This window comes from Cydia pomonella, chromosome 25, assembly GCF_033807575.1.
Source record: "Cydia pomonella isolate Wapato2018A chromosome 25, ilCydPomo1, whole genome shotgun sequence".
Lineage (NCBI taxonomy): Eukaryota > Metazoa > Arthropoda > Insecta > Lepidoptera > Tortricidae > Cydia > Cydia pomonella.
This window is the reverse complement of record NC_084727.1, coordinates 8,363,941-8,376,407: the sequence shown is the minus strand read 5'-3', so window position 1 is coordinate 8,376,407 and position 12,467 is coordinate 8,363,941. Positions and strand designations below refer to the sequence as shown.

General features: G+C 37.4%; 1 protein-coding gene across 2 annotated transcripts in view; it reads right to left on the bottom strand.

Moving 5' to 3' along the window:
• Positions 1–235: 235 nt before the first annotated feature.
• LOC133531768 (protein slit) overlaps positions 236–12,467 on the bottom strand; it is a 126,195-nt gene continuing 113,963 nt past the window's right edge. For both annotated transcript variants that reach the window (XM_061870155.1, XM_061870156.1), the window contains 8 exons: positions 12,075–12,184; positions 11,383–11,496; positions 10,692–10,837; positions 8,765–8,891; positions 7,962–8,033; positions 6,959–7,026; positions 6,265–6,399; positions 236–5,110 (listed from right to left, as the gene is read on the bottom strand). In XM_061870155.1, the coding sequence (XP_061726139.1) occupies positions 5,006–5,110; positions 6,265–6,399; positions 6,959–7,026; positions 7,962–8,033; positions 8,765–8,891; positions 10,692–10,837; positions 11,383–11,496; positions 12,075–12,184 (877 nt within the window). In that variant the 3' untranslated portion in view covers positions 236–5,005. The remainder of the gene's footprint in view (positions 5,111–6,264; positions 6,400–6,958; positions 7,027–7,961; positions 8,034–8,764; positions 8,892–10,691; positions 10,838–11,382; positions 11,497–12,074; positions 12,185–12,467) is intronic.

Genomic DNA, 12,467 nt, shown 5'->3' with positions numbered 1-12,467 from the left:
CTATGGTTTATGGTGGTATGGCGCCATTCTATTCAATTTCACAAATATCAATGGCAAATTAAACTGAAGCACCTCTTTGGCTCTTATTTATGGTAAAGTGTTGTCAGCGATTAAAAACTAATGGTAAATACTTGTTTTTACAGAATTTGTCTATACCATCCCATTACTGGTGCCTGTTCCATTATAGGGGTATTTACATTTATAGGTAGTTTTGAAAACAAGTAAAAGGCACGAATATATCTAACATCCTCTTTTATTACATCAAATAAATTATAAAGTTCATAGACAATAATTATTATATTTTAATTATTAAGAAGCGCATGCGACGATGACGTCATCACTCGATATAAGCCACTCATCTCCAAACTATACTTTTTTCTATATTTCTTTAAAAAAAATGTATAATCTGTCTCAAGCAATTTCCGTTAGTAGAAAAGAGCGGCAAATTGAAAAAAAAATGTAAGCGCTTAAGGTTTATCTTCTCATAGAGGATTTTAATTTCGCGCCTTTTTCTACTGACAAAGTTGTTTGACTGGGTATAAAAATATTACACATGACCGCGCAACTTAAGTATGTGTTTAAAAAAACAAGTAAGTATATTTCTTTGTATTCACAGCAATAAACAGAATTAATCGATATTTTTTGAAAGACCAACTCCACTTTATCTCTTTCACCAATTGGGAGAACATGAAATCAATGACAAAAAAACACAGAAATAGAATAGTATACAGATGAGTGTTTAAGCATCACATCGAACTACAAATTAAAACACTTAACACCTACTTAAACTAAAACAGACAAATCCATCCAAACCCATACCTTTGCCCACACTTTACTGATCAATAGTATAAACCTAAAGTGCCAATTACGTCCACACTTTATCAGGCCAGATATCAGACCTGATTTCGGGCCCAAGAAATAATATTTTTCCGTTTCACCAAATATCAGCACATCGTTTACAATATTTGAATTGTAAAAAAATGGTTTATATGCAAAATTATAAAACATTTTTGGCAATTGCTGACTGATTTTTAACATTTCAAATATTGTTAACGATGTGTTGATGTTCCGTGAAACGAAAACGATTATCAGGCCCGAAATCAGTCCCGATTTGACCGTATGGATGTAGCTAATTGGCCCTTTACGGAAAATAGATATGGTAAGTGTATAGATAGATAAGCCTTTGAACGCCATCACGTCATCGTGAACCTTGAACCTAATGCAGGAAGGTTGATATTGGGTTGTAGCCGCGGGCGTCAGTTGATGTATTTGGCGTTTAAATTGTTAAATAACGACATAATTAACTGAATATAAGAAAACCTTTTCATCACACTTGCTCCTAAACGGTATTATTGTATGCCAGCATACTGAGAAAATGAGCTAAATTATGTCACTAATCCATACGAATCAAGTAGATATAAATGAGTTTTACTTTTAAAATATTGACGTTTATAATGTAATAGTTTAGTTTGTGTAATTTGATTCATTTATAATAGCCACTTAAAATATTATTTACACAATTTTCAATCGTGGCTGAATGCCGAATAGATGTGCCTTCGAAGCCTTTCCTGTCAAAAATGACAATATGGCGGACGAATGTTTGAAATGTCACCATATTCAAGAAATATGTCGCATATGATTTAGTTTTTTACTCACAAGTGTAATGAAAAACATTGTGTGTGCCACGGGCGGTACAAGAATTACGAATTCGTGTCAATTAAGCCCTGACCTTTGTTCGTAAATTCTTGTTTACCGCCCTTAATACACAATGTACTATTAATCATGTCGTTTAAGCCAGCACTTTTATGTCCTCTCCCTTAAAAGTCGATGTAAAGTTAGCTTACGACGGACTATACATACCCAATTTTGTGGTAGCTTTTTTGAAGCAAGACATGGCAAGAATATTTTCAAATGGCAACACTGAATGATGGCTTAGGATGGTTTTGAAAGATTTGTCTATCGTTTTTTGTTAGTTTTTAATACTGATATAAAATATTTTAGGTCGTTAAATGCGTTGTTGTGTGAATATTTAACAGTTCTTTTTTTTATGTCAAACCAGACAATAAATAGCACTTAATAGCAGCAATGGAAACTTATTTAAGTAAACTAATATTAGAAGATGTGCCCGTTTTACAAAAAAAGTAACGTAACGTAAATATGAAAAACACAGGGAAGTCCTTTCTAAAACCTTTATGAAACGAGCCCAGGTTGCGTTATCGTTTCCCTCTTCTGAAAAATAATAGTAAAGAGACAAATAGCAATTAAAGGTCTAATAAAAAAAAATACAAAAAATGCGATACTGCTGCTCGAGTTCATATAAAAACATTTTACAGATTTTATGCTGCTATAATCTAGTGGTTGGTAGTTTTATCTCCAGGGGTAACATACGAAAAATAAAACTACCAAAATGGTAGAAATAAATACGGAATGCAATACACGTTTCACTAAACAGTAAGATTTACATACTCTTAACATCTAATAAATTTACAATTAATAAGCCTACTTTAGCAACAAAATGGCAATAAATATTTTATATATTTTTATTTTACAAAAGAACTTCAGTCACAAACGGATATGAGTACATTTATAATATTAACTATGACTACTTTATCATGGCTTATTATATCTTAACTTTGTGATACGAATACTTATTTTAAAGCCCACGACAGGCCAAACAATGATTTTTAAGTAGAATTTTAAAAAATTATGGCATACTTCAAAGAGAGCTGGCAAGACTTAAGTTTTCGACTCGATATATTTCTGTTTTAAACTGATTCATGAATTAATTAAAGCTAAATATTATTAACTAACTTAAAACTATCAAATACTAATTAAACAACTTTAAAATAATAAATATTAATTATAATTACATTAAATGAACACATAATTAAACTTCATTGCTTTTTTTATTTGCGAACAAAGTTTTTGTTGCAATTAAATATGGGGAATATACCCTTCTGGTAGTACAGTTTTAGAGTGATAAAATACCGTGATGAATATTTTAAATCTACACGCGGTACCTATTAAATATTTTATAAAAAGTGAGGTTATGTTCTTATTACAATATTGGTAATACCATCTATAAATCAGTAGATACCTACATTCGTGTATAAAATATTGTAGATCATTTACATATAAAATGGGGCCAGTACAGCGGTGTCACGCACACGAATTCGAGCCAATCGTGCGGTCTAACGCCACAACGCGATTGGTAGATGAGTTCGCATCATGCGCGCGATCGGTCGCAATTAGTTGCATTAGACTACACGATTGGCTCGAATTCGAGAGTGACACCACTGAACTAGCGCCATTCTTAGTGCCCTTAGAATCCTTAAATACATGTCAATGTTGTAGGTATTTTCAGAATATTTTGTATTTTATGTGCTTTAATGTGAAAAACTGTGTATATAACGAATAACCATCAACTTCTATTTCAAAACATATTTCCGTATTTGCATAGCAGTATCAGATTTTTTTTTTAATCTTTATGCAAATAAATCATGATATCTACTAATTTTAAGATGGTACCTCTAAAGATAATTCTAAATGTTCACTATATATTTGAAAAACCTTTACATTTTACGTTTTTAGGCCGCCACTACGTTCGTACATGTACATTTGGTAAATTCGTTATTTCATCAAGTCTACCCGTGACCTATCGCTATACTGAAATCCAATAGAGAAAGCAAATAATTTAAAAAATGTGACAGTTTTTGTTGGCATTTGATATCTAACCTAAAAATGTTATGCATTGGAGGTTGATTTCAATGAAAATTTATTAATTAACATGTATTTTAACAAAAAAATTACACAAATAAAACATTTAAGTATATAAATTGTTGATAAGATCAACATTGTCGTCAAACAGTGCGTGATTACGAAGTTACATTATTTGCTATTTTTATTGGACTCCACTTTACAAACAAGTTGCACGCTCAAAATTATTGTCAGTTGGCGCGTTGCTTCAGTCCTGTCAAGAATGTTGCCAGTTTAGAAAAAAAACTACTATTTCGGGGGTTTTGCTTTTCTAATGAGATTTAAGAAGTTAATTTTGTCATTAAAAGGCCAGTGTTGACAGTTAAAAACTAAAACGGAGAAATAACTGCAAACTTGATAGTTTACACATACACTATTCAGTCAATATGCAAACTAACAAGTCGACAGCTAATTTTTTTTAGGCCCAATTTACATGAACAGACAAATGGCATTCAATTTATTTTACAAGTAAAAAACCCATTTTAGTTTCTTTGTTTCATTGAGATATTTAATAGAAAAGTCAACTATTCGTTTTTATTAGACCAGTAGGGCTAAGATGGTCGGCTCTTTATCATTTGTCACCATGCCTGTCACCTTCTAACAAGTATGTAAGTGCGAAAGTAACGGCATTGTGACAGGTGATAAAAATGGAACCATGCTGCCACCGCAGGACTATTCCTGTAGATAATTAACAAAGTAAAAATTTTGTTTTAAAGTTTCAGGTATAACAAATATCTTCGATTTATGGAGTGTCAAAAAAGGAGCAAAATCTCTAAGTATGGAAAGTGTCCATCAAAAAACATGAAATAGATGGCGCCACAATACACCGAAATGAAATGTCATAGACCTAGCATTTTAAATAGATGTGCTATACGCGTGCGCCCGTGAGATACAGAACATACGCAATGCGACAAAATTAAACACGTTTTAAAATTCCTGACAACATACCAAAAACAACCTACGTAATTTGGTCGGGTTATTTGTTGCCCCTACCCATTTCATCTCTATATTATCTATGGTTCATGTAATATCCATGAGCCTACCTAGCGCCACCGGAGAGATTAGGAACTATTATTAAAACTTGTCGAAGAGAAGAGAGAGATTGTTGTCCTTTCTCTACCGTCCATAATCTTCGAGGACCGGACATTTAGTTTTTACAGGACATTGGGCCTTGTGAGGATAACTTAGCCTGATTTTAGCCTATTAAATGCCATTGTCGGTGAAATGCTTTGGACCTAAATCGCAGTCTTTAGTGGAAAGGGGTGGTTCTCGCGCACTTTTTGCCACACGCGCATTTGCGCACTATCTCGATGTCCTTGCTCATGCGTGTACCGTCGGGGCATACCAGTCGAATCTGTGGAAATAAATGAAATAAATATTATAGGTACATTTTTACACAAATTGACTAAGTCCCACGGTACGCACAAGAAGGCTTGTGTTGTGGGTACTCAGACAACGATATAAATAATATACAAATATTTAAATACATAGAAAACATCCATGACTCAGGAAGAAATGATAGTGACAAACACCGAATTTAACGTTTACGATTTTTGTAATCACGAATTCCGAATTGCCATTATTTCGAAATTTTGAATTCCGATTTAATCAACAAAAATGCGAAAGTCAGAAAGGTTGTATATTCTGTACAGTCATAAGAGTTGTGCTCCGCATCTGAGGGCCTACCGTGTTACCTCTCTATCGCACCTGTAAATTCGTACGTAAGTGTGACAGGGAGGCAACACGTCGAACGTGGTTCGCGGTAAGCCCTCTGCTCCGGCGCTACGGGCAAAGCAGCCCCTTCGCCCTTGCGAGTCAAAGCGCAGGCACAAATGAGCTTTATTGTACGGCTGGCGAGGGCTGCTTCCACTCCGTGCACCGGCTTTTTACATACACTCTAGGGGTAGGACAGACAAGACCACGTGGAAAGGTGGGGTGCTCCGATTCGGATTTTGGTTAGTACCGGACCCACTTAGACTTTTAAGTCTAAGTGGGTTCGGTAAGTCTTATTTTGATAATCACGAATTTCATTATTCCAAGTTTACATAGATCGAATTTCTGTCGATCGATCGGTTATAAATGATTTTTCGGAGAAACAAATTCGGAAAAATAATTTTCGTTTTTTTTTAATCGAAACTAAGTTTTCGTTCAAATGACAATCGGATTTTAAGTATACGGAGATAGCACAGTCGTGATTCTCTTATAACGTGGTTTTCAAAATCGTAATTTCGATATTTTGGACATTAAAAAAAATTTGGGTTTATAAAAGTCGAGGTTATGTAAGTCGGAAAAAATATATTTCGGAATATTTGTCTGTTCCCAAAATAAACAAACTCACCCATCTCTTCTAACAAATATTAAAGAATACTCTGGCATGACAGAACACACGTACCTCACTCTTCTTGGTCTTGCGCGGCGGGCAGCAGTGCTGCAGCGGTTACTCTCTACTACGTATTAGTGTGACAGAGACAGCACATTGTAGATACGGTGTTAGAGCGAGACACATACCTTCCTCTTCTTGGTCTTGCGCGGCGCGCAGCAGTGCTGCTTGCCGCAACCGTTCCTAGTGCCGGCGCAGCGCGCGGAGCGGACAGCGCGGCGGCTGCGGCAGCTGCCTTCCACTATGTATTCTCGAGTCGCTTCCTGACGAACAATTATTTTGAACCTTATTACAAAGCGATAGGGTTCAATTTTGCGTAATATCTGACACATTTATGCCCGTTAAAGGATAATATGCGGGGGATCTAGCTTTGCTCGGAAAACATAAAAACTCAAAAATGCTCGTTTTCCCAGAGATAAGACTTAGCAAGATCCATGTTTCGCCCCCGAAAACCCACATATAGCATATTTCATCGAGATCGTTAAAATACAGTGCCTGTTTTCGCAGTAGGTACAAACGTTTGATAATCGTTCCGCCCGCGTATTTGACATTTATATTTGAAAGAGAAATAAAACAGAGGTTTGTATGAGGTTGCTAAATTTAACCTTTTGAACGCCAAGAACACCTAAAGTCGTCGTTACTAGTCGTGCCCACAGCGCCAAGGACAACTATAGGTGTAATGGCGGACGCTGTCAAAGTAACCTTCGCACATTTGAGTAAGGTTAACATTAGCTCCCTCGCGCCCGGGAGGTTGGCGTTTCAGTGATGTTTGTGTTTATGATATAAAGCACTCAAAGGGTTAAGGAGTAACTCTTTAAATACCTTTCTACAGGCTCCATTGGGTGCAGCGGCGGGGGCGTGCTCAGCCTGCTGTTTGTGAGACGGGGCGGCTGGAAAAGACGAACATACATTATAGGAGCCGTGCGTGTTGGAGGGTCTGCCATCTTGTGGCCTGAATCGGAAACATAAACATGTACCTACATTGACACTTCACCCTACTGTTTATGCACGCTCCCTACTATAATATTCACAATGACAGTTATTCAGAGTGGACATGAAACAGCGTATTGATATCAATTGTAACGTGAGCCGTCCCAGCTTTTTGCCAAGGCTCGCGGGAGCCTGGGGACCGCTTGGCAACCAATCCCAATAACAGACATAGGCACTACTGGGGTTTGAACCCGGAACCTACGGATTAAAAGTCGCACAACTTTATCCTAAAGAGCCAATTACATCCACACTTCAGATATCGGGCCGGAAATCAGTACCGATTTCAGGCCTGGTAATTGTTTTCCGTTTCACGGAATACCAGCACATCGTTAACAATATTTGAAATGTACATAATACTTTGTCTCTAATTGCTACAAAAGGTTCAAAATTCGATATTTTTGCATATGATTTTTTCTTACATTTGAAATATTGTTAACCATAAGCTGATATTAGGTGAAACGGAAAAATACTCTTGCTCGGACGCGAAATCGGGTCTGATATCAGGCCTGATAAAATGTGGATGTAATTGGCACTTAAGGCCACTTTTTTTTATACAGGAGGCAAACGAGCAGACGGACAACCTGATGGTAAGCGATTACCGCCGCCCATGGACACCTGCAACACCAGAGGGGTTGTAAGTGCGTTGCCGGCCTTTAAGATGGGAGTACGCTCTTTGTTCTATACAAAAATATTTCTATGAAAAGTAAGCAATATAATTGCTTTGGTATAAGAAATCTTAATTCAACCATTATAGTCTACGAGTAGAAAAACAAAGTTTTAGTACTACAGGACTAACCCCGAAATTATGAATAGAATTGTAATAAAGTTATCATACCTGGTGAAGCTTGGACATTGTTGATGGCCATCTTCCGCTGCGGCATCTTCTGAGAGATCACAGGCGCGCCCCCTGTTAATTAAAACAAAAGATTAGTTATTTTAAATACAGGTGTGGGAAGTCAGCAATAGGGATGATTGCACATGTTGGATTAAAGCATCGCTATTCACACACAGCGACCGTTTTACTCGCACATGTTGAGGTGCGACTATTTTTACTGTTTGCATTTGATTGCGCGCCTAAAACAGCGCTATTCCTGCAAGACTCCACATAAAGCGCGCAATGTATAGTTACCGATAGACGTCCGTAGTTCGCACTGCGCGCCATCGTTCTCACGCACACAGCGACCGTTTTACTCGCACATGTTGAGGAGCGACTATTTTTACTATTTGCATTTGATTGCGCGCCTCAAACAGCGCTATTCCTGCAAGACTCCACATAAAGCGCGCAATGTATAGTTACCGATAGACGTCCGTAGTTCGCACTGCGCGCCATCGTTCTCACGCACACAGCGACCGTTCTACTCGCACATGTTGAGGTGCGACTATTTGTATTGTTTACTTTTGATTGCGCGCCTAAAACAGCGCTATTCCTGCAAGTGTTCACAGAAAGCGCGCATTGTATAGTTACCGATAGACGTTCGCACTGCGCGCCATTGTTCTCACGCACACATCGACCGTTTTACTCGCACATGTTGAGGTGCGACTATTTGTATTGTTTACTTTTGATTGCGCGCCTAAAATAGCCCTATTCCTGCAAGACTCCGCATAAAGCGCGCAATGTAAGCTGTTTTGTATAGTTACCGATAGATGTCCGCAGCTCGCACTGCGCGCCGGCGGTGCCCGCGCGGCAGCGGCACGAGTAGTCCGACGGCCCGTCCTCGCGCACACAACGTCCGCCGCGCGCACACGGATTCGGCACGCATGGATCCTGCACAAAAGAACGGATTATTCCCACTAGTTACCACCAAGTTGTTAAGAGGCTGTCAATACCTAAAGCGCGCACACTGTCTATTTGTATCGGAGTAAATGAGATAGCACTGTCGCATGTTACTGGGCCTGGGCAAGGGAATAATAAGAAAAATATTTAAATAAAAAAAGTGGATTATTAGTGTAATATTTTACTCAACAGCGGTTTAGATATAAATGTTTTGAAATTGTGATATTAATTGCAGACCCATAAGTCAAAACAATAAAGACATAAAACCGTTTAATTGTGATTTTAAGACCAATCTTTGCAATTATTTTCTATCAAACCGATTTCGTTGAATCATGTATCGAGTACAACCACGGTCTTTGAAATATAATTAATATGAACATATATTTTTCTTACTTCACTAAAACAAATTAGTATTTCTTAAAAAACTGTTTAAGTAACATCAATTTCAAGGACATTGGGTGTTGACAGCCTCTTAACAGTGGTAACTACTGGGAAAAAAATCCCAGTAATTACCACCAAACCATAAGCCAAGTTGGCGGTAATTACTGCGATTTTTTTTCCCAGTAAATAGTTTACCACTAAAATTTTATTAGAGTTTAATTAATATCACTAAAAACAACATAAATAGTATTGTATAAATATATATAAAGTACTTAAATAAATAATTATACGTTGATTAGTGTTTAGTGAACTACAAATAAAAACAGTTTTACTGGTACAGTCGCCATCAGATATCTATGCAGCCAAGGCGCTCACAAATATCTGAACACGCTTGTAGTTACTAGTTAGTGGGAATAACCGAAAAGTACACGTGTTGTACAACTGTTTACCAGCACCGTAGCCTATAAATCCTATAACCATAATCGTTTATCGACAAATGCCAATCGAAAAGTTAAAGTTTACTGCAAGAGGTCGCTTTTTAACGATAAAAACCACCCACACTTACTTAATACAAATAAACATACATACATAATTATGTACCTAGAGTAATTCATTAAGTTGACGAAGAAGAAAGTTTGTCAAGGAAATCATAATATATATAAAACTACTACAGATGTCCAATGTAAATAGTAAAACTGACTGAGTAGCTTATTTCAGTAGCTTATTGTCAATTCACAGTTCTGTATATAGATGTCACAGTTTTAATACACTCCACCTATAACGTTGAATGTCACTAGATAGCGTTCACGCACTGCTTATACTCATTGTTGTATGATAAGTTCTCCGAAAATATTAATTCGCTTCGCATATATATTCCCTCACCATAGTGGTTTTCTCTCTTCTTCCTTCACCGTACAAGCAATCCGTCTCTGGAATTCGCTCCCTCTGGCGATCAGACAGGCTCCAAGCAAGTTAACTTTTAAACGTTTGCTTTATAACCACGTGCTAAGGCAGGCGTAGTGGGAATTAGTCGGTAAGTAACCCATAACGCACGTGCAATTGTATGTATATGTATCTATCCTTGTTTATCCATATATATGTATATATTTATGTACTCATAGTCATAAGGTATAATGAAACATACTATAGTATTTATTTAGAAATTTTATTTCGCTTAAAATTTACGGTTTTTTCTTGTTTAATTCTCACTGCACCCACCTTGAATTTTCTCTGTTTTGCCTTATGGTTGACTGGTAGAGAATGCCTATTGGCATTAAGTCCGCCTGTTGTACTCTTTTTTTATGTGCAATAAAGTTTAAAATAATAAATAATAATAATATATTGGGTCCAACCAGTAGCTCTTCAGGTTCTCTATGGTTGGCCTTCGAGAAAGTGGAGGCTGGGACTGACCGGGGCGTGGTGGGGGTCCTGCAGCACGGCGGGCGGCGCGGGCGGCGCCGGCTCGTCCTCGCCGCAGCCCGCCGCCGTGCGCGACATGCGCGCCGCGTTCACGAAGTCCACGCGCTTGTGGTTGATCCAGGCTTCTTTCACACAACCTGCAAGTTAAAGTATAACCCCCTTATTCATAAACGTCCACTAAAGTTGACAAGCTGTTAATAATCGTTTGTACCTTTCCGACGTATTGGTATGATGGAAAAGGACAAACGATTATTAGCGGCTTGTCAACTCTAGTAGACGTTTATGAATAAGGGTATAAGTAAACACACGTAATTTGACTTGAAATTAACAGAATTTTGTATTAACAAAAAGTCATAGTTCCGCCAAAAGCTGTCAAAAATCAAAATTACTTTTTTAAAATGTACATCTTTTTTTATTGTTATCGTGCAATATTTAGTCACTATTATGACTAGATCTTATTGAACTCCATCAATTAAAAGCACTGTTTTTCGTAGAAAAACTGCGTTAAGTAAATAGAAACTAGGGCTAAAAGCGAAGAGAATAATTAAATTGGAATTTATATTGCAAAATAAATTGTAAAAACATTTCTTTTAGAATTGCACTACTGCTAGATTTTTCTGGTTAGGGTATATACCCTGGGTGTCGTGTATTGTATTTATGTATTCAGATAGTTTTTACTAACCCTTAAAGCTGGTGATGTTCCGAAGATGCCACTTGCTGAAGGCGTCCCTAGCGACATCTTCTGGTACGCCGCCGATATACATGGGCCGTTCAAGCCGGAGATATTCCTTGTTGCCTGAAATATTAAGCTTTGTGTTAAATAATGTCAGTACAACCGGATAGCAATTGTTTGTGACTATTAGTATCATTATTTTTGTCTAAACGATTGATTCGGCGGCTTAGACGTCAGTAGTTCTCAAGGCACACTTGTTATGTTCTATGTTTGTTTGACGGTATCCTAACTATTCCTTATTGAATATCCAAAAAAATTGGCAGTACCTATAGTTTAGATAAATAAAGTTTTTGAGTTCGAATATGAAAGGATTCGGTTTAAAGATTTATGTATTAATTTAAATGATTGAGTACTTATTTAGTTATCAACAAATTATTTAAGATACATTCATCATTAATTCATTCATTCAATATTAGGCACATCACTCTATTTGAAAAAGTATTAAATTCAGACGTCCTTCTCTTACATACCAGTTAGAAAGAGAGGCTTTGCCTTCATTGATCGCCTTCCTTCATTGGTCCGTCGTCGACCCGCAAAGTGAAATTCTACTTGACTGCGACTACTTATAATTCTGCCTTGTATTCGAACTTGACTTAGCATTCATCCCTCTCTAACACATTAGATAGAAAGAGAGGCATTACCTTCATTGATAATGGAGCGTGCTGGCCCGTCGTCGACCCGCAAAGTGAAGTTTTTCTTGACTGCGACTAATTCTGCCTTGTGGTACGCGCCGTCCGAAACCATTTCGAAGCTGACAAACACATTTTTTTTTAATTTCAGACACATATTACAGACCGACCACACCAAAACTTGACGCAGCGTATACGCAGTGGTATTATCACGTGTAGCGTTTTTGTCATATAGCTAACTGCGTAAACGGTGCATCAACGTCTTTCGAGCAGCGGTTTGGTCGACTCTTCATTTTTTGACACTCCTTTTTTGAAGAACCCCATACTGTACACCCTCGGGAAAACATCGGCAGGGAGCTCATTCCACAGCCGGAGCGTCCGCGGGAGGAAATTCCTCTTAAACCG